The sequence below is a fragment of the Hemitrygon akajei genome, chromosome 6 (assembly GCF_048418815.1).
Source record: "Hemitrygon akajei chromosome 6, sHemAka1.3, whole genome shotgun sequence".
NCBI classification, from domain to species: domain Eukaryota; kingdom Metazoa; phylum Chordata; class Chondrichthyes; order Myliobatiformes; family Dasyatidae; genus Hemitrygon; species Hemitrygon akajei.
The window spans coordinates 21,218,464-21,242,556 of NC_133129.1; the positions used below are offsets into that span (position 1 = coordinate 21,218,464).

At 48.9% G+C, this 24,093-nt stretch overlaps 1 protein-coding gene across 4 annotated transcripts in view; it reads right to left on the bottom strand.

The window, feature by feature from the left end:
• Window positions 1–24,093, bottom strand: part of LOC140728899 (FYN-binding protein 1-like) — a 171,754-nt gene that overhangs the window by 118,745 nt on the left and 28,916 nt on the right. For all 4 annotated transcript variants that reach the window (XM_073047983.1, XM_073047984.1, XM_073047982.1 and 1 more), the window contains exon 2: window positions 8,306–9,374. In XM_073047983.1, the coding sequence (XP_072904084.1) occupies window positions 8,306–9,374 (1,069 nt within the window). The remainder of the gene's footprint in view (window positions 1–8,305; window positions 9,375–24,093) is intronic.

A 24,093-nucleotide genomic window follows, 5' to 3' on the forward strand; every position in this document is an offset into this window, starting at 1 on the left:
CTCCAAAATCCTCAAAATTATGTCCCCTCCTGTTAGCCATTTCCACCCTGGAGAGAGAGGGAGAGGGAGGGACAGAAAGGGAGATGGAGATATAAAAAGAGCGAAGGAGGAACAAGATAATCAGATTATACTTCGTTAGCATTTCCTTAATAATTAGAATCAGCATCTCACCAAGGACAGATACTAGTTTGACAAGTCAGTTCCCTTTCTCTCACACACGGCCTCTGCTCCCCTCTCTCACGGCATCTACACTCTTTCTTCCTTTCTCTTTCTCTCTCCCCCACCCCTTTGCACTCTCTCTCTCTCTCTGCCTCCGTCCCCCTGCTCCCTCTCTCTCTACCCCTACCCTCTCTCCCTCTGCCTCTGGGGCCTGTTTCCAGCAGTTCTGTTGAATATCTGCCCACTTGTCACTGTTTCAGAGCCTGGGAGTTTTTTATACTTTAACTTCCTCACCCTGGACGTCAGCCAGCAGTCAGTAGCACGTTATCTGTGTGGGATTTGAGAGCGAGAGAATCAGAAACTGAAAGGGAGCATCAGACAGTGGGGGGGGGGGGGCAGGGGGGGCAGGGGGGGCAGAAGCCAGTGACTGACAGCAAGAGTCAGGCAGACTCAGACAGCAAGTACCTGAGACAAGGGAGAGAAGCAAGTGAGACTGACTCAGAATACAAGAGTGAGTGGGAGAGCTTGAACCCCCCCCCCCCCCCCGGTAACAGAGAATGGGGGGTAAGAGAAGGGAGGGAGCGTGAGACAGAGAGTGAGTGTGAGGAGAGAGAAAGAGTGCTCGTGTGAGAGAGGGAGAGAGAGAGAGAGAGAGAGAGAGAGAGAGAGAGAGAGAGAGGGAGAGAGAGAAAAGAGCATGACATTTTAGCTGAGGTTTGTGCACCTTGCTGCAACTTGCAATGCTGTCGTGCAAAGTGAGGGTTTCAGAGCAAAAGTGGAGGGGGCGGGCAGCTCTCGAAAACTGCAAATCGAGTACTTCTACGATCCAAGGCTCAGCCCCCTCTCCACAGTCTTCCTCCTGCTCTCAGACAATGGAGAGCCCAACATCAGGGTGGAGTGACCTGATGCAGGAGAAAACTCTCTGGGAGAAATGGAGGCTTGAGTGAATGCTGTCAATCATTAGCGTTTTCTCAGTGAAAAAAAAACTGAACACAACAGCACCGTACAAGCCCTTCGGCACACAATGTTGTGTTGAACATTTCCCCTACCGTAAGATCAGTCTAACCCTTCCTCCCACACAGCCCCATCCATTTTTCTTCCATCCATGTTCCTATCTAAGATGTCTCTAATGCATCTGCCTCCAGCATCACTGCTGGCATCACGTTGCACACACTCACCACTCTCTGTGCATAAAGCCGACCTCTGACATCCCCCTGTATTTTCCTCCAATTACCTTAAAGTTATGCCCTCAGGTATCAGCCAATTCCACCCTGCAAGAAGGTCTCTGACTGTCCACTCTATCCCTGCCTCTTATCATCTTGTACACCTCTATCAAGTCGCCTCTCATCCTTCTTCACTCCAGAGAAAAGTCCGAGCTCACGCAAGACCGATTAGTTTTTTTTGTTACCTGTACATTGAAACATACTGCAAAATCTGGTGTTTGTGTCAAATCACATCCGTGAGGATTGTTCTGGGCTGGCTTTCAAGCTTCACCACGTTTCCTGCCAACCCTGCACGCCCAGAACATACAACCCTAACCCACAACCTTTTGGAATGTGTGAGGAAACCCACAGGGAGACATACACACTCTTTACAGGCCGTGGCTGAGAGCGGTTGTAATAGCGTCATGCTCACGGCTATTCTGTCGTGCCATCCCACATGTCCTCGGATCCAGGAAGCATCCTGATAAAAAGTTTGCCTTATTTGCCTTATTAAGTAGCCAGCATGGATTTGTGCATGGAAGGTCATGTTTGACAAACCTTATTGAATTTTTTGAAGAAGTTATGAGGAATGTTGACGAGGGTAAGGCAGTGGATGTGGTCTATATGGACTTCAGCAAGGCCTTTGACAAAGTTCCACATGGAAGGTTAGTTAAGAAGGTTCAGTCGTTAGGTATTAATGCTGGAGTAATAAAATGGATTCAACAGTGGCTAGATGGGAGATGCCAGAGAGTAGTGGTGGATAATTGTTTATCGGGATGGAGGCCGGTGACTAGCGGGGTGCCTCAGGGATCTGTTTTGGGCCCAGTGTTGTTTGTAATATACATAAATGATCTGGATGATGGGGTGGTAAATTGGATTAGAAAGTATGCCGATGATACTAAGGTAGGAGGTGTTGTGGATAATGAGGTGGGTTTTCAAAGCTTGCAGGGAGATTTATGCTGGTTAGAAGAATGGGCTGAACGTTGGCAGATGGAGTTCAATGCTGAGAAGTGTGAGGTTCTACATTTTGGCAGGAATAATCCAAATAGAACATACAGGGTAAATGGTAGGGCATTGAGGAATGCAGTGGAACAGAGAGATCTAGGAATAACAGTGCATAGTTCCCTGAAGGTGGAGTCTCATGTAGATAGGGTGGTGAAGAAGGCTTTTGGAACGCTGGCCTTTATAAATCAGAGCATTGAGTACAGAAGTTGGGATGTAATGTTAAAATTGTACAAGGCATTGGTAAGGCCAAATTTGGAATATTGTGTACAGTTCTGGTCACCGAATTATAAGAAAGATATCAATAAATTAGAGAGTGCAGAGACGATTTACTAGGATGTTACCTGGGTTTCAGCACCTAAGTTACAGAGAAAGGTTGAATAAGTTAGGTCTCTATTCATTGGAGCGTAGAAGGTTGAGGGGGGATTTGATCGAGGTATTTAAAATTTTGAGAGGGATAGATAGAGTTGACGTGAATAGGCTGTTTCCATTGAGAGTAGGGGAGATTCAAACGAGAGGACATGATTTGAGAGTTAGGGGGCAAAAGTTTAAGGGAAACACGAGGGGGTATTTCTTTACTCAGAGAATGATAGCTGTGTGGAATGAGCTTCCTGTAGAAGTAGTAGAGGCCAGTTCAGTTGTGTCATTTAAGGTAAAATTGGATAGGTATATGGACAGAAAAGGAGTGGAGGGTTATGGGCTGAGTGCGGGTAGGTGGGACTAGGTGAGATTAAGAGTTCAGCACGGACTAGGAGGGCCGAGATGGCCTGTTTCCGTGCTGTGATTGTTATATGATATATTATATGATATTCATCTGCAGATTCACATTCAGCGACTCCTGTACAGAGGTTCCCACGTCCCTCTGGACTGTCGGTCACCCATAACTTAGAAAATACACCACGCTTCCCAGGAGATCTGCAGATGCTGGCAATCCAGAGTAATGCACACAAAATGCTGCAGTAACTCAACAGGCCAGGCAGTACCCAGGCACAGGAATAAACAGTCGATGTTTCGGGCCGAGACACTTAATCGGGATCACTTCCATAGACGTTGCCTGACCTGCTGAGTTCCTCCAGCATTTTGTACGTTTCTAAGTGCATGACTTTACATTTTTTCCCATGGTTCTTCAGCTGTCATTACCTTGCCCTGAAGCCTCTCTGTACCCTCCCCACAGGCCACACTGACACCCAGCTTCAGATATCCTCGCTACATCGACTGGTTTTGCCTTTATCTACTCCTCTGGCTGCACCTCAACAAATCTTTTCACAGCTTTTAACAATTATCTGTTTGCAGTTTGAAATCTCTTGGTTAAGACCATAAGACCTCCTACCTACAGGAAAGATGTAAACAAGGTTGAAAGCGTACAGAGAAAGTTTACAAGGATGGTGCCAGGACTGGAGGGCCCGAGTTATAAGGAAAGATTGAATAGGCTGGGACTTTATCCTCAGAAAACTGAGAGGAGATTTGATAGAGGTACATACATTTATGAGGGGTATACAGAAGGTAAATGCAAGCAGGCTTTTTCCACTGAGGTTGGGTGCGATTCCAACTAGAGATCACGGGTTAAGGGTGAAAGGTGAGAAGTTTAAAGGGAACATGAGGAGAAAGTTCTTCACTCAGAGGGTCGTGAGTGTGTGAAATGAGCTGCCAGTGCAAATGATGCACGTGAGCTGCATTTCAACATTTAGGGGAGGTTTGGATAGGTACAAGGATGGGAGGGGTATGGAGGGTTGTGGTCCCGGTGCATGTTGATGGGAGTAGGCAGTTTAAATGATTTCAGCATGGACTAGATGTTTCTGTGATGTACTTTTCTATGACTCTATGACCGTAAGACATAGCAGCAGAATTAGGCCCCTTTGGCCCATCGTTCCAGCATACCTGACTCACGATCCCAGACGCCTGCATTCTTCCCATAACTTCTGACACTTTGAGTAATAAAGAACCTGTCAACTTCCCTGCAATTTTAAATACATAGCCCTCCAATGATTTGATCATCCATCTGCCTATCTGAGACTATCTTCAATGTCTCTAATGTACCTCTGCCTCTACCCTTAGCACCAGCAGCACGTTCCACACAAGCTGCTTTCACGGCCCACCCTCCACGGGGCAAACGGCTCACTGCCCCCACTCTCTGTGGGGCAAATGGCTCACAGTCCTCACCCTCCACGGGGCAAACGGCTCACTGCCCCCACTCTCTGTGGGGCAAATGGCTCACAGTCCTCACCCTCCACGGGGCAAATGGCTCACTGCCCCCACTCTCTGTGGGGCAAACGGCTCACGGTCCTCACCCTCCACGGGGCAAACGGCTCACTGCCCCCACTCTCTGTGGGGCAAATGGCTCACAGTCCTCACCCTCCACGGGGCAAACGGCTCACTGCCCCCACTCTCTGTGGGGCAAACAGCTCACAGTCCTCACCACGGGGCAAACGGCTCACGGTCCTCGCCCTCAGCGGGGCAAACGGCTCACGGTCCTCACCCTCCACGGGGCAAACGGCTCACTGCCCCCACTCTCTGTGGGGCAAATGGCTCACAGTCCTCACCCTCCATGGGGCAAATGGCTCACTGCCCCCACTCTCTGTGGGGCAAACGGCTCACGGTCCTCACCCTCCACGGGGCAAACGGCTCACTGCCCCCACTCTCTGTGGGGCAAACGGCTCACAGTCCTCACCCTCCACGGGGCAAATGGCTCACTGCCCCCACTCTCTGTGGGGCAAACGGCTCACAGTCCTCACCCTCCACGGGGCAAACGACTCACTGCCCCCACTCTCTGTGGGGCAAATGGCTCACGGTCCTCACCCTCCACGGGGCAAACGGCTCACTGCCCCCACTCTCTGTGGGGCAGACTGCTCACAGTTCTCACCCTCCACGGGGCAAACGGCTCACGGTCATGGCCCGCCCTCCACAGGGGTGGGTGACCGGCTCACGGCCCACCCTTTGTAGGGCGACTGGCTCACACAGTAAATGGTGGTGGGATTGGCTCCAGTCTGGTCCATTCGCTGAGGAGCAGATACCATAGAGGCTTCTCCCCCTCCTCAGAGTGCCCTAGCTCTCCCTGGATCCCTCCCTCTCCTGCTTCATGCCTTATACACAGCCACCATTTATCAGAAACACACAGTGCAGAAATGGGCCCTTATGACTAATCCCATCCATGTTGGCCATGCTAGACAAGTCATTGTGTGTATTTAAAGTGGGGGTTGATAGGTTCTTAATTAGTCAGGGTGTCAAAGGTTATGGGAAGAAGGCAGGAGAATTAAATGAGCCAGGATGGAGAGCGCTCGATGGGCTGAATGGCCTGATTCTGCTCCTATGTTTGATGGTCATATGATTCCTATGTAGAATAATTCAATTCGCCCACATTGGACCCCTGATCTCTACATTAGGAGGTTCCCAACTGGGGGTCCACAGACTTGGTGGTTAACGGTAGGGTCCAGGGCATAAAAAGAGTTGGGAACCCCTGCTCTACATCTCTCTGATCCAACTGAAAGGCCCAGGTAGAGTGGACGTGCCGGGGATGTGATTATTTTATTGAGATGCAGTGTGGAATAGGCCATTCTGGCCCTTCGAGCTGCCCCACCAGTAACCCCCAACTTAACCCCAGACTAATCATGGCACAATTTACAATGACCACCCAGCATGTCTTTGGACTGTGGGAGGAAACTGGAGCACCTGGAGGAAACCCGCACAGTCAAGGGGAAAACGTATTAACTTCTTACAGGCAGTGATGGGATTTGAACCCGTATCGCCTGTACTGTAAGGCATTGTGCTAACCACTACGCTTCTGTGCCTAGGACCAGAGGGCACAGCCTCAGAACAGAAGGACGTCCCTTTAGGACAGAGATGTGCTGGGACAAAGAAATCAGAAGTAAATCTATCACTGCATACCACACAAAGACCGAGACAGCAGATTACCAGCTCGTACATTCAGGAAGGCACCACCTTTACCTCTGCCTCCAGTCTCCACCCGTCCACCATCTGCACTCCACAGCACTGCCCCCTCTCTACCAACGGCAGACAGTCCTCCTGGGGTCAGAGCTCAGGAATCCATGTCTGAACAACTCGTCCCTGGAGCCCCTTTCCCCTTCTGTCTGCTTCCTAAATGGCGCCACGGCAGCACAGCCATCTGTGTGTCGCTATCACAGCTCGGGGTGTCAGAAGTCAGAGTTCGGAGTTCAATTCTGGCGCTGTCTGTAAGGAGTTGGTATGTTCTCCACGGATTTCCTCTGGTTTCCTCCCACATTCAAAAGGCACTGGTTAATCGGTCATTGTAAATCGTCCTGTGAGTAGACTACTGGACCAGAACTCTAAACAAATAAACACATCCAAACTCCTCATGTCACGAACCCTCACGTCTGCTCACACAGCTTTTGCATTGCAGTGTTCACACTGCGTGACTGTTAGCACGTTAAAAGCCCTACGTGAATGCAGATGTTTGCCGACCACATTCCAGATGTTTGGAGCAGCTGGCCTGCTCGGGTTGGCCCAGTTCCTGGGCACTGACATCTCAGAGGATCTATCCTGGGACTAACGTTTTGATGCCATCGCAGAGGCAGCACACTCGTGTCTTTACTTCATTAACAGTTTGAGGAGATTTGGTACGTCACCAAAAACTCTTATAAACTTTCTTCAGATTGTTAAGCGTGCTACCGCTGACACCCCCCAACCTGCAGATGCAGACACCTCCCAGTCTCCATCCAGCTAACAGGATTCACCTGCCACTCATTCCAGACATCACCGGCAGCCTATTTAAACTCAGCTCGCAGCCAAACTCCTTGTCCACTCATCGAACTGTCAGCCTCAACCAGTCGCTCCAAGCAGTCCCTCTCCCTGCCTAAAGTTTACCTTGTCACCTGTTGTGTTTAGTATCCGTTCCCTCTTGTTTTGCGGCCCCTCATGGCTTGTTATTTTGCAGTCTAGCATCAAAGTTGTCGTTTTCCATTAAACCGTCTCTGCTGCTCTGCTTTTGGGTCAAGCCTCCTCTACATTTCCTGACATCAGATGTCCGATGGAGAGTATTCTGACTGGCTGCATCACTGCCAGGTAGGAAGGCTCCACTGCACAGGATCGGGAAAAGCTTCAGAGGGTTGTAAACTCACCGTGGACACTGGCCTCCCCAACATCAAGGACATCTTCAAGAGGTAGCATCCAAAGTTCAAAGAAAATTTATCAAAGTACATGTATGTCACCATATACACCCCTGAGACTCATTTTCTTGTGGGCATACACAGTAAATCCAAAAAACAGAATAGAATCAACTAAAGGCCACACCATAAGACAGAGGACCAGAATTAGGCCATTCAGCCCATCAAGTCTGCTCTGCCATTCCATCATGGCTGATCCCAGATCCCACCCAATCCCACACACCTGCCTTCTCGCCATATCCTTTGATGCCCTGACCGATCAGGAAACGATCAACTTAAATATACCCACGGACTTGGTCTCCATTGCAGTCCGTGGCAGAGCATTCCACAGATTCACCACTCTCTGCTCGGACAGACAACCAACGTGCAAAAGACAATAAACCATGCACGTACAAATAATAATGAATAAATAAGTAAGCAATAAAGATCGAGGGCATGAGATGAAGAGTCCTTGAAAATGAGTCTATAGGTTGTGGGACCCTCTTCCCATAGCTGCCATCAGGGAGGAGACCTGCACTCAACGACTCAGGAACGGCTTCTCTCTCTCCATCATTAGATTTCTGAATGGGCAATGAAAACCACCTACTTATTCCCAGTTCTACACTATTTCATTTGCAAGTTACAGTAAATTCATGGCTTTGCACTGTACTGCAGCCACAGAACAACAAATTTCACGACATACAAGGCTGTGTAATAAACCTGACTCTGATAGTGGACACCGAGGGAAATACGCCCCCCCCCCCCCCCCCCCAACTTAACCAGAGCTCCCGACATATCTTGCTGGTGAGGATGCAGGGCACCTACCTGGAGTTGGAGGGTGTGGCTTCTCTTGTGGTTTCTTGAACTGCTCCAGGTTCACGTTGGGGGGTCGGTTGGGTTTCTGAGGAGGAGCCCCCAGGGTCCACAGCGCTGGCAGGTTCTTCCGCTTGGGGACGGTGGTATCCTTCTGTCCCTCCTCGTTTTCCTGGCTCTGCGCCTTGTTCTGGAACTGGTTCTGTAGCTGCAGGAACCTATTGGGTCCACTGGGGGCTGAGGAGGCCTCCTCTGGCTTGGCCCTTAGAGGAAAGTTCTTCAGAGCTGAAGGCTTTAAGTTTTCACTCTTGCTCTCCTCGCCCCCGTGAATGGGACTCTTCCCCTGTTCACCCACCGGCTTCAGCGGCTTAAGGGGGAAGGGCCCACCACTCCTCTCACTCCCACCATTCTCCTTCTTGGCACTATCGGTGTTTTCCTTTGGAGGGCCCGAATGATCATTCCAAGGTTTCAGCCCGACTGATTTGGGGATGGGAAGTTTCACGGGCTTGTCTGGGCTCGCACCTCCAGCCAGTGAGTTGGCTTTCAGGAACTGGTTTTTGGAGAAAGCAGTCCGGTTTTCACTTGGACTTCCGGCATTTGAGGGTTTGGCAAAGGCCGAAGGCTTGGGAAAGGCTGGCTGGGCCTCACTCTCCTTGTGTGCGCTCCCCGAGTCTGCTGTCGGCCTCAGTCCAAACTTCACAAAAGGGGACTTCTCCTCCTGCTCCTCCTTCGCAGCGTTGAAAGTGTTGAGGGAGGGTTTTGCCCCAACGCTGGGCTTTGGAAAGGGAGGTTTGGGGTCCCTGGTCTCCTGCTGTGCTTTGACCGCAGATGGCTTGGGGAAGACGGGCTTGTCTGCGGCCGGGTTGGGCTTCTCGCTGAAAGAACCAGTGGACCTGTTCGTGGGGAACCTGGAGACTGAAGTACTTTCAAAGGCGGCTGCCTTACTGGCGACGGAAGACATGTTTCTCAGGATTGGAGCGTGGGAGGGGACTGTGAGCTTCTGGGAACCTCGGGCAGGCACCCTCTCTAGAGACTTGTCATCGAACTTCGCCAACAGGGCCTTCACACCCGGTCTGCCATCCTAAGAAACCCCAAAACAAAAGGAGGAAGCTAATCGTTAGAGGAGGTGTGGGGTTACTGTAAGCTAGAATTAAAAGAAGGTTATCTTGGTAAGAGCAAAGAGAAAAATCCCCCTGATTGGTCGATCGGGATTGTGTGATAGATGCAGCTTCCTGTCGTAGTTGCAAGAGGCACCGTGGCTGTCTTTTGTTGTGGTTGGGGCAAGCTTCTGCAAGAATGAACACACAGCAGCAACCACTGTACGCATTCGCACTGTGCACTGTGGCCAAAGGCCCCAGACAGGGGGCACTTCCTCCTGACTCACTGCTACTTGCCGGAGTCAGCGGAGGGATAGTGCTTGTGGGGGGTGGGGGGAGAGGAGGCCTCCACTGCAGGGGCAAGGGGCCTTGGCCCCCTCCATGTGAAGCCACCACCAGTGTGGCTCTAGTAGTCTGCCCGACCCTCTGCCTGAATATAGAACACTACAGCACGATACAAGCCCTTGGCCTACAATGTTGTGCCAACCTTTTAATCTTCTCCATTCCTTCTCTCTCACCCAGTCCTCCATTTTTCTATCATCCATGTTCGTGTCTTAAAAGTCCCTAATGTATATGCCCCACCACCACCCCCGGCAGGGCGTGCCACATGCCCACCATTCTCTGTGTAAAACCCACCTCTGACATCTCCCCCTATACGTTCCTCCGATCACCTTAAAATTACACCCCCTCATATCAGCCATTTCCATCCTAGGGGAAAGTCTCTGGGTGTCCACCCTCTCTGTACCTCTCATCACAGTTAAGATGGGTGCCCCGGTAACAGAACAACACTATTACTGCTCAGGGCATTGGAATTCAGAGTTCAATTCCTACGCTCTCTGTAAGGAGTTTCCGTACATCCTTCCTATGGAATGTGTGGGTTTCCTCTGGGTGCTCCGGTTTCCTCCCACAGTCCAAAGACATTCTGTTTAGTGGCTTAAATTGTCATTGTAAATGATCCCATGGTTATGCAAGGGTTAAATTGGGGCTGGCGAAGTGGTGCGGCTCAAAAGACTGGAAGGGCCTGTTTTGCTCTGCATGTTCATAAATAAATTAAGAGATAGATAAATAAATGAACTGCTTTATCAATCAGCCCTCATCCTCCCTCACTGAAGAGGAATGAGGAAGTGAAGCTGACCGTCAAGCTCCCACCCCTGTCAGGCAGAGCGGAGTTCACTGGACGGGTGTTGCTGAGACCGATTCTGGCACACGGAAGCAAGCCCTTCGGCCCACCACCTCCAAGCTGACCAGTAAGCAGCCCATAAGACACAGGAGTAGAATGAGGCCACTCAGCCCATCGAGTCTTCTCCACCGTTCCATCCTGGCTGATTTATTTTCCTTTTCAACCCCATTCTCCTGCCTTCTCCCTGTAGCCTTTGACACCCTGACTAATCAAGAACCTATCAACCTCCGCTTTACATATATCCAATGACTTCACCACCCCTTGCCTACAGAAACTCCTCCTCATCTCTGTTCTACATGGACGTCCCTCTATTCTGAGGCTGTGCCTTCTGGGTTCAGGCTCCCCTACCACAGGAAACATCCTCTCCACATCCACTCTATCGAGGTCTTTCAAAATTGGATAGGTTTCAATGAGATTCCACCCTTATACTTCTGAATTCCAGTGAGTACTGAATTCCATAAATGCTGCTCATACGTTAACCCCTTCATCGGTGGAATTTCCCTCTGGACCCTCAGCAATGTTAGCACATCTTCTCTTAGATAGGGGGCCCAAACCCACTCCCACTACTCTGACCAGCGCCTGATAAAGCCTCAGCATTACATCCTTGTTTTAACATCTTAGTCCTCCCAAAATGAATGCCAACATCGCTTCTGACTTCCTCACCGTCAACACCATTCGCAGTTTACAGGGATAAACTCTGATTTGCATGCGGCCCAGATAGATAGTGCGATGAGGTAGTACACGGGAAAACATTAACAGAATGCAGGCTGAAGTGTTACAGTCACTGAGAAAGTGCAGTGCAGGCAGGCAATGAGGAGCAAGATCAAAATGGGGTAGATCGTGAGGTCAAGATTCTATCTTATCAGACTAGGGAACCATTCAATAATCGTATAAAAACAGCCTTGAAGCTCTCCTTCAGCATGGTGGTCTGTACTTTCAGACTTTTGTATCTTCTGTCTAATGGGGGGAGGGAGAAGAGTGAATATCCAGGGTGGGAGGGGGGTGGTGGTCTTTGATTATACTGGTTTCTGATGTGCTGAGCTGTGTCAGGGGGAGTGTGTGTTCGGGTCGAGGTGTAGACAGAGTCGATGGAGGGGATGCTGGTTTCTGTGATGTGCTGAGCTGTGTCAGGGAGAGTGTGTGTTCGGGTCGAGGTGTAGACAGAGTCGATGGAGGAGAGGCTGGTTTCTGTGATGTGCTGAGCTGTGTCAGGGAGAGTGTGTGTTCGGGTCGAGGTGTAGACAGAGTCCGTGGAGGGGATGCTGGTTTCTGTGATGTGCTGAGCTGTGTCAGGGAGAGTGTGTGTTTGGGTCCAGGTGTAGACAGAGTCGATGGAGGAGAGGCTGGTTTCTGATGTGCTGAGCTGTGTCAGGGAGAGTGTGTGTTCGGGTTGAGGTGTAGACAGAGTCGATGGAGGGGAGGCTGGTTTCTGTGATGTGCTGAGCTGTGTCAGGGAGAGTGTGTTGGGGTCGAGGTGTAGACAGAGTCGATGGAGGAGAGGCTGGTTTCTGATGTGCTGAGCTGTGTCAGGGAGAGTGTGTGTTCGGGTCGAGGTGTAGACAGAGTCGATGGAGGGGAGGCTGGTTTCTGTGATGTGCTGAGCTGTGTCAGGGTGAGTGTGTGTTCGGGTCGAGGTGTAGACAGAGTCGATGGAGGAGAGGATGGTTTCTGATGTGCTGAGCCATGTCAGGGAGAGAGTGTGTTCGGGTCGAGGTGTAGACAGAGTCGATGGAGGAGAGGCTGGTTTCTGATGTGCTGAGCTGTGTCAGGGAGAGTGTGTGTTCGGGTCGAGGTGTAGACAGAGTCGATGGAGGGGAGGCTGGTTTCTGTGATGTGCTGAGCTGTGTCAGGGTGAGTGTGTGTTCGGGTCGAGGTGTAGACAGAGTCGATGGAGGAGAGGATGGTTTCTGATGTGCTGAGCCATGTCAGGGAGAGAGTGTGTTCGGGTCGAGGTGTAGACAGAGTCGATGGAGGAGAGGCTGGTTTCTGATGTGCTGAGCTGTGTCAGGGAGAGTGTGTGTTCGGGTCGAGGTGTAGACAGAGTCGATGGAGGAGAGGCTGGTTTCTGATGTGCTGAGCTGTGTCAGGGAGAGTGTGTGTTCGGGTTGAGGTGTAGACAGAGTCGATGGAGGGGATACTGGTTTCTGATGTGCTGAGCTGTGTCAGGGAGAGTGTGTGTTCGGGTCGAGGTGTAGACAGAGTCGATGGAGGAGAGGCTGGTTTCTGATGTGCTGAGCTGTGTCAGGGAGAGTGTGTGTTCGGGTCGAGGTGTAGACAGAGTCGATGGAGGGGAGGCTGGTTTCTGTGATGTGCTGAGCTGTGTCAGGGTGAGTGTGTGTTCGGGTCGAGGTGTAGACAGAGTCGATGGAGGGGAGGCTGGTTTCTGTGATGTGCTGAGCTGTGTCAGGGTGAGTGTGTGTTCGGGTCGAGGTGTAGACAGAGTCGATGGAGGAGAGGATGGTTTCTGATGTGCTGAGCCATGTCAGGGAGAGAGTGTGTTCGGGTCGAGGTGTAGACAGAGTCGATGGAGGAGAGGCTGGTTTCTGATGTGCTGAGCTGTGTCAGGGAGAGTGTGTGTTCGGGTCGAGGTGTAGACAGAGTTGATGGAGGAGAGGCTGGTTTCTGATGTGCTGAGCTGTGTCAGGGAGAGTGTGTGTTCGGGTCGAGGTGTAGACAGAGTCGATGGAGGAGAGGCTGGTTTCTGATGTGCTGAGCTGTGTCAGGGAGAGTGTGTGTTCGGGTCGAGGTGTAGACAGAGTTGATGGAGGAGAGAATGGTTTCTGATGTGCTGAGCTGTGTCAGGGAGAGTGTGTGTTCAGGTCGAGGTGTAGACAGAGTCGATGGAGGGGATACTGGTTTCTGATGTGCTGAGCTGTGTCAGGGAGAGTGTGTGTTCGGGTTGAGGTGTAGACAGAGTCGATGGAGGGGAGGCTGGTTTCTGATGTGCTGAGCTGTGTCAGGGAGAGTGTGTGTTGGGGTCGAGGTGTAGACAGAGTCGATGGAGGGGAGGCTGGTTTCTGATGTGCTGAGCTGTGTCAGGGAGAGTGTGTGTTGGGGTCGAGGTGTAGACAGAGTCGATGGAGGGGAGGCTGGTTTCTGATGTGCTGAGCTGTGTCAGGGAGAGTGTGTGTTTGGGTCGAGGTGTAGACAGAGTCGATGGAGGGGAGGCTGGTTTCTGTGATGTGCTGAGCTGTGTCAGGGAGAGTTTGTGTTGGGGTCGAGGTGTAGACAGAGTCCATGGAGGGGAGGCTGGTTTCTGTGATGTGCTGAGCTGTGTCAGGGAGAGTGTGTGTTCGGGTCGAGGTGTAGACAGAGTCGATGGAGGAGAGGCTGGTTTCTGATGTGCTGAGCTGTGTCAGGGAGAGTGTGTGTTCGGGTCGAGGTGTAGACAGAGTCGATGGAGGAGAGGCTGGTTTCTGATGTGCTGAGCTGTGTCAGGGAGAGTTTGTGTTGGGGTCGAGGTGTAGACAGAGTCCATGGAGGGGAGGCTGGTTTCTGTGATGTGCTGAGCTGTGTCAGGGAGAGTGTGTGTTGGGGTCGAGGTGTAGACAGAGTCGATGGAGGAGAGGCTGGTTTCTGATGTGCTGAGCTGTGTCAGGGAGAGTGTGTGTTGGGGTCGAGGTGTAGACAGAGTCGATGGAGGAGAGGCTGGTTTCTGATGTGCTGAGCTGGGTCAGGGAGAGTGTGTGTTGGGGTCGAGGTGTAGACAGAGTCGATGGAGGGGAGACTGGTTTCTGATTTGCTGAGCTGTGTCAGGGAGAGTGTGTGTTTGGGTCGAGGTGTAGACAGAGTCGATGGAGGGGATACTGGTTTCTGATGTGCTGAGCCGTGTCAGGGAGAGTGTGTGTTTGGGTCGAGGTGTAGACAGAGTCGATGGGGGAGAGGCTGGTTTCTGATGTGATGAGCTGTGTCAGGGAGAGTGTGTGTTCGGGTCGAGGTGTAGACAGAGTCGATGGAGGAGAGGCTGGTTTCTGATGTGCTGAGCTGTGTCAGGGAGAGTGTGTGTTCGGGTCGAGGTGTAGACAGAGTCGATGGAGGGGAGGCTGGTTTCTGATGTGCTGAGCTGTGTCAGGGAGAGTGTGTGTTCGGGTCGAGGTGTAGACAGAGTCGATGGAGGAGAGGCTGGTTTCTGATGTGCTGAGCTGTGTCAGGGAGAGTGTGTGTTCGGGTCGAGGTGTAGACAGAGTCGATGGAGGGGAGGCTGGTTTCTGTGATGTGCTGAGCAGTGTCAGGAAGAGTGTGTTGGGGTCGAGGTGTAGACAGAGTCGATGGAGGAGAGGCTGGTTTCTGATGTGCTGAGCTGTGTCAGGGAGAGTGTGTGTTTGGGTTGAGGTGTAGACAGAGTCAATGGAGGGGATGCTGGTTTCTGTGATGTGCTGAGCTGTGTCAGGGAGAGTGTGTGTTTGGGTCGAGGTGTAGACAGAGTCGATGGAGGAGAGGCTGGTTTCTGATGTGCTGAGCTGTGTCAGGGAGAGTGTGTGTTTGGGTCGAGGTGTAGACAGAGTCGATGGAGGGGATGCTGGTTTCTGTGATGTGCTGAGCTGTGTCAGGGTGAGTGTGTGTTCGGGTCGAGGTGTAGACAGAGTCGATGGAGGGGATGCTGGTTTCTGAGATGTGCTGAGCTGTGTCAGGGAGAGTGTGTGTTCGGGTCGAGGTGTAGACAGAGTCGATGGAGGGGAGGCTGGTTTCTGTGATGTGCTGAGCTGTGTCAGGGAGAGTGTGTGTTTGGGTCGAGGTGTGGACAGAGTCGATGGAAGAGAGGCTGGTTTCTGATGTGCTGAGCTGTGTCAGGGAGAGTGTGTGTTCGGGTCGAGGTGTAGACAGAGTCGATGGAGGAGAGGCTGGTTTCTGTGATATGCTGAGCTGTGTCAGGGAGAGTGTGTGTTCGGGTTGAGGTGTAGACAGAGTCGATGGAGGAGAGGCTGGTTTCTGATGTGCTGAGCTGTGTCAGGGAGAGTGTGTGTTCGGGTTGAAGTGTAGACAGAGTCGATGGAGGAGAGGCTGGTTTCTGTGATGTGCTGAGCTGTGTCAGGGAGAGTGTGTGTTCGGGTCGAGGTGTAGACAGAGTCGATGGAGGGGAGGCTGGTTTCTGATGTGCTGAGCTGTGTCAGGGAGAGTGTGTGTTCGGGTTGAGGTGTAGACAGAGTCGATGGAGGAGAGGCTGGTTTCTGATGTGCTGAGCTGTGTCAGGGTGAGTGTGTGTTTGGGTTGAGGTGTAGACAGAGTCGATGGAGGAGAGACTGGTTTCTGATGTGCTGAGCTGTTTCAGGGGGAGTGTGTGTTTGGGTTGAGGTGTAGACAGAGTCGATGGAGGAGAGGCTGGTTTCTGATGTGCTGAGCTGTGTCAGGGAGAGTGTGTGTTTGGGTCGAGGTGTAGACAGAGTTGATGGAGGGGAGGCTGGTTTCTGATGTGCTGAGCTGTGTCAGGGTGAGAGTGTGTTCGGCTCGACCCTTCTTTACTTTCCAGCCCCAGGTTCCATATGGACCCACAGGGAGTGCAGAGAATTCCCAATTCAGAACCAAACACACAAATCCTGGTGGTGTCTGTGATGTGGGACTGGACCGAATGCTGATGGATGGGATGTTGTACGGAGGCCCCAATTCCTCTGAATTTCCCTTCAGATTCCAGTTAAACCCCTTACCTCTCCCCTTATTCCCATATGCTGTCTTGTGTTCACAATCCCACCATGCAGTGCAACAGGTCAAATGTATTGTCACATGCACAGGTATGGTGAGATACAGGTACAGGGAAAAAGCTGTTTGCAGTAACATTACAGACATATTGATACAGATGATACACAGAACGTAGATTTTACACAAATTGTACAGAAACAGTTATTACTCCTCAACCATCAGTCTCTTGAACCAAAGGGGATAACTTCACTTGCCCCATCACTGAATTGTTCCCACAATCTATAGACTCACTTTCGGAGATTCTTCATCTTATGTTCTCGATATTTATTGGTTAGTTAGTTAGTCAGGTAATTATAGAGGGATTAGAAGTGGAAAGAGTGAGCAATCTTAGGTTTCTGGGTGTCATTATCTCTGAGGATCTAACCTGGACCCAACATATCGATGCAGCTACAAAGAAGGCAAATCAGCGTCTACATTTCCATTAGCAATTTGTGAAGGTTTGGTATGGCAACTTAAATACTTGCAAATTTCTACAGATTTACCATGGAGAGCATTCTAACTGGCTGCATCACTGTCTAGTATGGGGCGCTGCTCAGGATTGAAATAAGCTGCAGAGAGATGTAAACTTCGTTAGCTCCATCAGGGGCACTAGCCTCTGTAGTATCCAGGACATCTTCAAAAAGGCGGCATCCATCAAAAAGGACCCCAATCACCCAGGGCATGCCCTTTTCTCACTGTCACCATCAGGGAGGAGGTACAGAAGCCCAAAGGCACACACTCAGTGATTCAGGAACAACTTCTTCCCCTCTGCCATCCGATTTCTGAATGGACATTGAACCCATGAACACTACCTCACTACTTTTTTAAAATTCTGTTTTTGCACTACTTATTTAACTATTTCATATAAATAAATAAATGTAATGCAATTCATGGCTTTTTTTCTATTTTTATGCATTGCATCATACTGCTGCTGCAAAGTGAACAAATTTCACAACATATGCCGGTGATAGAAAAGCTGATTCTTTCTTTTGTATTTGTAGAGTTTGTTGTGTTCTGCACACTGGCTGCCTGCCTTATTGATGTGGTCTGTCATTGATTCCATTATGGCTGTTGGACTTACTGTGAATGCCTGCAAGAAAATGAATCTCGGGGTTGCTTATGGTGACATATATGTACTTTGAAGTTTTTGAACTGATTATAGTTGGTGTGTCGGCGATTGAGTTCAAGAGCCAGAAGGTAATGTTGTAAATCTATACAGTCCCGGTGACTTTGGAACAGAATTAGGCCATTCGGTCTATCAAGCCTTTTCCACCATTCCATCATGGCTGATTTAAGTTCAAAGTAAAATTCATTATCAGAGTACATCATGTCACCACCTACAATCCTGAAGATTATTTTTCTGCAGGCATACTTAGTAAATCTATAGAACAGTAACTGTAAGCAGGATCAATCAACAAACTGTGCAAATGCAGATAAAAATAAATAGCAATACATCATGAGCCTGAAGTAAGATAAAAGAATCCTTAAATGAGTGTAGTTGTCCCCTTTCGTTCAAGACCCTGATGGTTGAGGGATAGTAACTGTTTCTGAATCTGACTTATTCTCCCTCTACACCCCATCGTCCTACTTTCTCCCCATAACCTTTGATGCCCTGATTAATCAAGAACCTTTCAACCTTCACCAAAAATATACCCGATGAATCACCTGTCTGTGGCAATGAATTCCACAGATTCACCGTCCTTTGGCTGAGAAGTACTGTGTTCAGTTCTGGTCACCCCCCATTGTAGGAAGGATGTGGAAGCTTTGGAGAAGGTACAGAGGAGGTTGACCAGGATGCTGCCTGGATTAGAGAACATGTCTAATGAGGATTGGCTGAGTGAGCTCAGGCTTTTCTCTTTGGAGTGAAGGAGGGTGAGAGGTGACTCGATAGAGGTGTACAAGATGATAAGAGGCAGAGATTGAGTGGATAGCCAGAGACTTTTCCCAGGGCGAAAGCAGATAATAATTTTAAGGTATATAATTTTAAGGTGATTGGAGGAAACTATAGGGGTGATATTAAACACAAGTTTTTTTTAAAATACAGAGTGTGTGGGTGCATTTTCAGGGGTGATGTCAGAGTCAGATACATCAGAACAGGGGTTTCCAACCTGGCAATCAAAAAACCCCTCGGTTAATGGTGGGGATTTGTGGCATAAAAAGGGTTGGGAACCCCTGTATTAGAGGGATTTAAGAAACTCTTAAGTAGGTATATAGATGATAGAAAAATGGAGGGTTAAGTGGGTGAGGAGGGTTAGTTTGATCTTAAAGAGTAGGTTAAAAGGTTGGCACAACATCACGGGCTGAAGGGCCTGTACTGTGCTGTACTGCTCAGTTATGCAAGGCAGTAAAGAGAAAAAAAGTGTGCGAAACAATCCATTAGTGAAAAAGCATCCATGATTGTGCAAGGGGTCACTAGCCGTGCACGGGGAAAGTTTTATTGCCCTGATCAGCATTTAAACCTCCACCCACAAAATGCTGGAGGAACTCAGCAGGTCAGGTAGCATCAATGGAGATGCATGTCAATGGCCTCCTCTTTTGCTATGATGAAGCAACTCTCAGGACGGAGGAGCAACACCTCATATTCTGACTGGGTAGCCTCCAACCTGATGCATGAAATTCGATTTCTCCTTCCCGTAATATTTTTCCCCCTCTTCATTTCCCTACTCTGGCCTCTCACCTGCTTATCACCTCCTCCTGGTGCCCCTCCTCCTTCCCTTTCTCCTATGGTCCACTCTCCCCTCATATCAGATTCCTTCTTCTCCAACCCGTTACCTTTCCTACCCATCTGGCTTCATCGATCATATTCTAGCTATCTTACTCCTCCTCCCCCCCTCACCTTCTTATTCTGGCTTCTTTGCCCTTCCTTCCTGAGTCACAGAGTCAAAGAAAAGTACAGCCCAGAAAAAGCCCTTTTGGCCAATCTAGTCCATGCTGAACCATTTAAACTGCCTACTCCCATCGACCTGCACTGGGACCATACCCCTACCATCCATGTACCCATCCAAACTTCCCTTAAACGTTGAAATCAAGCTCGCATGCATCACTTGTGCTGGTAACTTGTCCAACACTCTCATGACCTTCTGAATGAAGTTTCCCTTCATGTTCCTCTTAAACTTTTTACCTTTCACCCCTAACCTGTGATCTCTGGTTGTGGTCCCACTCAACCTGCACAGAAAAAGCCTGTTTGTATTTACCCTCTCTATACCCCTCATAAGTTTGTATACCTCTAACAAATCTCCTCTCAATCTTCTACATTCCAAGGAATAAAATTCTAACCTATTCAATCTCTTCTTATAACTCAGGTCCCTCAGACTTGGCAACATCCTTGTAAATTTTCTCTGTACTCTTTCAACCTTATTTACATCTTTCCTGTAGGTAGGTGACCAAAACAGCACACAATACTCCAAATTAGGCCTCACCAACATCTTCAACATAACATCCCATCTCCTGTACTTAATACATTATTTTTTTGAATGCCAATGTGCCAAAAGCTTTCTTTATGATGCTATCTACATGACACCACTTTGAATGAATTATATACCTGTGTCCCCAGGTCCCTCTGTTCTACCACACTCCTCAGCACCCTACCATTCACTGTGTAAGACCTACCCTGGTTGGTCCTACTGAAGAGCAAAACCTCGCACTTCCCTGCAATAAATTCCATCTGACATTTTTCAGCCCATTTTCCCAGCTGATACAGACCCTTCTGCAAGCCATGACAGCCTTCCGCGCTGTCCACTTCAACCCCAACCCTGGGGCCATCCACAAATTTGCTGATCCAGTTAGCCACACCATGATCCAGATCATTGATATAGATGACAAACAACAACAGACCCAGCATCGATCCCTGTGGCACACAACTAGTCACAGGCCACCAGTCAGAGAGGCAACCATCAACTACCACTCTCTGGCTTCTCCCACAAAGCCAATGTCTAATCCAATTTACTACCTCATCCTGAATGCTGAGTGAATGAAGCTTCTTGACCAGCCTCCCATGCAGATCCTTGTCAAATGCCTTACTAAAGTCCATATAGACAACATCTACTGCCTTGCCTTCATCCACTTTCCTGATAACTCCCTCGAAAGGCTCCAAGATCAATTAGGCATGACGTATCACACATAAAGCCATGACGACTATCCTTAGTCAGTGCATGTCTATCCAAGTACTCATATATCCGGTCCCTTAGAATAACTTCCAGTAACTTTCCCACTACTGATTTCAGACTCACCGGCCTATGATTCCCTGGTTTAATTTTAGAGCCTTTCTTAAACAGTGGAACAACATTGGTTATCCTCTAATCTTCTGGCACCTCATTTGTCGCTAAGGATTTAAAGATTTAAATATCTCTGCTAGGGCCCTGGCAATTTTTGCATTTGCTGAGGGAACACCTTGTCAGACCCTGGGGATTTATCTACTCTAATTTACCTCAGGACAGCAAACACTTCTTTCTCTGTAACGTGTACACGGCCCATGAAGTCGATGCCACTTTGCTTCACTTCTGTAGTCTCTGTGCCCGTCTGCTGAGTAAATACAGATGCAGAAGATCTCCCCCCCCCCCCCCGTCTCTTTTGGCTCCACATGCAAATTACCATTCTAATGTTCCAGAGAACCAATTTTGACCCTTGCAATCCTTTTGCTCTTAACACAGCTGTAGAATCCCTTGAGATTCTCCTTCATCTAGGGAGGCCTCATTCCTTCCTTTAGCCCTCTTGATTTCTCTCATGTTCTCTTGCATTTCCTATACTCCACAAGCACCTCATCTGTTCCTACCTGCCTATGCCTCCTAAGCACCTCCTTTTTTCTCTTAACCAGGGCCTCAATCCGTATTGAAAACCAAGGTTCCCTACACTTGTTATATCTTTATCTTGTATTCTGACAGGCACATACAAGCTTTGTACTCTCAACATTTCACTTTTGGAGGTAAGTGGGAGGCCAAGTACACCTTTACCGGAAAACAGCCTGTCCCGATCCACACTTGCCAGATCATTTCTGATACCATCAAAATTGGTCTTTCTCCAATTTAGAATCTCAACCCACGGATCAGACCTGTCTTTTTGCATATTTATTTTGAAACTAATGGCATTGTGGTCACCGGATTCCAGGAGTTCCCCTACACAAATTTGTGCCACCTGCCCTGTCTCATTCCATAATCGCAGATAAGGTATCACACACTCGCTCGCTGGGACTTTGTACTGATGAAGGAAACTTTCCTGAACACATTTCACAGACTCTCTCATCTGGACCTTTTACAGTCTGGGATTCCCAATCAATATATAGAAAGTTAATATCACCTGCTATAAGAACCTTGTTTCTTACAACAGTCTGCGATCTCTCTGCAAATTTGTTCCTCTAAATCCCTCGGACTGTTGGGTGGTCTGTAATATAGCCCATTAACGTGGTCATACCTTTCTTATTTCTCAGTTCCACCCAAAATGCCTCACTAGACAAGTTCTCTAGTCTGTCTTGATGGACACTGCCGTGATACTTGTGGTATCCTCCTTTAAACACTCCCACTCTGTCGCATCTAAAACAACGGAACCCCAGAATATTGAGCTGCCATTTCCACCCCTCTCCCCACAACCAAGTCTCACTACTGGCTACAATATCATATCTCCACGTGTTGATCCATGCTCTGAGCTCATCTGCCTTTCCTACGATACTTCTTGCATTGAAATATAATCAACTCAGGACATTGGTCGCACCATGCTCAACTTTTTGATTCCCGACTTTGTCTGAAGTCTTAACAACATCTGCCTCCAGAACCTCTCCACTAACTGTTGTGGCACTCTGGTTCCTATCCCCCTGCAACTCTAGTTTAAACCCCACCCCCAAACCAACCCTCCTGCTGGGACATTAGTCCCCCTCCAGTTCAGTTGCAAACTGTCTCTTCTGTACAGGTCTCACCTTCCCTGGAACAGAGCCCAATGATCCAAAAATCCAGTGCCCTCCACTCTGCATCAACTCTTTTGCCACTGTTTGAGGGATGAGCTCAGACCGACGGTTTGAGATGTGTCTATTTTAATGCGAGGAGTATTATGAACAAAGTGGATGAGCTTAGAGCGTGAATCAGCACTTGGAGCTATGATGTGGTGGCCATTACAGAGACTTAGATGGCTCAGGGACAGGAATGGTTACTTCAAGTGCCGGGTTTTAGATGTTTCAGAAAGGGCAGGGAGGAAGGCAAAAAGGTGAGGGCGTGGCATTGTTGATCAGAGATAGTGTCATGGCTGCAGAAAAGGAGGAAGTCATGGAGGGGTTATGTACGGAGTCTCTGTGGGTGGAAGTTAGGAACAGGAAGGGGTCAATAACTCTACTGGGTGAGTTTTATAGGCCACCCAATAGTAACAGGGATAGTGGAGCAATTAGTGAGACAGATTCTGGAAAGGAGTAATAATAACAGGGTCTTGTGGTGGGAGATTTTACTTTCCCAAATATTGATTGGCATCTCCCTAGAGTGACGGGGTGGAGTTTGTTAGGTGTGTTCAGGAAGGTTTCTTAACACAATATGCAGATAAGCCTACAAGAGGAGAGGCTGTACTTGATCTGATATTGGGAAATGAACCTGGTCAGGTGTCAGATCTCTCAGTGGGAGAGCATTTTGGAGATAGTGATCACAATACTATCCCCTTTACCATCGCATTGGAGTGATCACAATTCTATCTCCTTTACCGTAGCGTTGGAGAGGGATAGGAACAGATGTTAGGAAAGTGTTTAATTCGAGTAAGGGGAAATATGACGCTATCAGGCAGGAACTTGGAAGCATAAATTGGGAACAGATGTTCTCAGGGAAATGTACGGAAGAAGTGTGGCAAATGTTCAGGGCATATTTGCATAGATTTGTTCATAAGAAACATAAGAACAAAAGAAATAGGAGCAGGAGGTGGCCATCCGGCTGATCTGTCTGTAAACTCAGCTCCATCTACCTGCCTTTTCCCCATAACCCTTAATTCCCCTATGTAAAAATTTATCTAACTACATCTTAAATATATTTAGTGAAGAAGCCTCAACTGCTTCCCTGGGCAGAGAATTCCACAGATTCACCACTCTCTGGGAAAAACAGTTTCTCCTCATCCCCATCCTAAATCTTCTCCCCGAATGTTGAGGCAATGTCCCCTAGTGCTAGTCTCACCTACCAATGGAAACAACTTTCCTGCTTCTATCTTATCTGTCCCTTTCAAAATTTTGTATGTTTCTATAAACTATAGTAGTTGGTCAGCCATGATCTCAAAATGGCGGTGCAGGCTTGAAGGGCCGAATGGTCTACTTCTGCACCTATTGTCTATTATTGTCTAAAATTGCCTCTCATTCTTCTGAACTCCAGAGAGTATAGTCCCAGGCGACTCAATCTTTCCCCATAGGTTAACCCCTTCATCCCTGGAATCAACCTGGTGAACCTCCTCTGCACTGCCTCCAAAGCCAGTATATCCTTCCTCAAGTATGGAGACCAGAACTGCACAGTACTCCAGGCGCAGCCTCAGCAGTACCCTGTATAGTTACAGCATGACCTCCCTGCTCTTGAATTCAATCCCTCTAGCAATGAAGGCCAACATTCCATTTTACTTCTTAATAACCTGTTGTACCTGCAAGCCAGCTTCTTGTGATTCATGAACAAGCACTCCCAAGTCCCTCTGCACAACAGCATGCTGCAATCTTTCACTATTTAAATAATAATCTGCTCTTCTATTATTCCTTCCAAAGTGGATGATCTTACATTTACCAACATTGTATTCCATCTGCCAGACCTTGGCCCACTCACTTAACCTATCTATATCCTTCTGCAGACTCTCCACCTCCTCTGGTCCAATGAGACAGGGAAAGGACAGTAGGGTACTGGAACTGTGGTGTACAA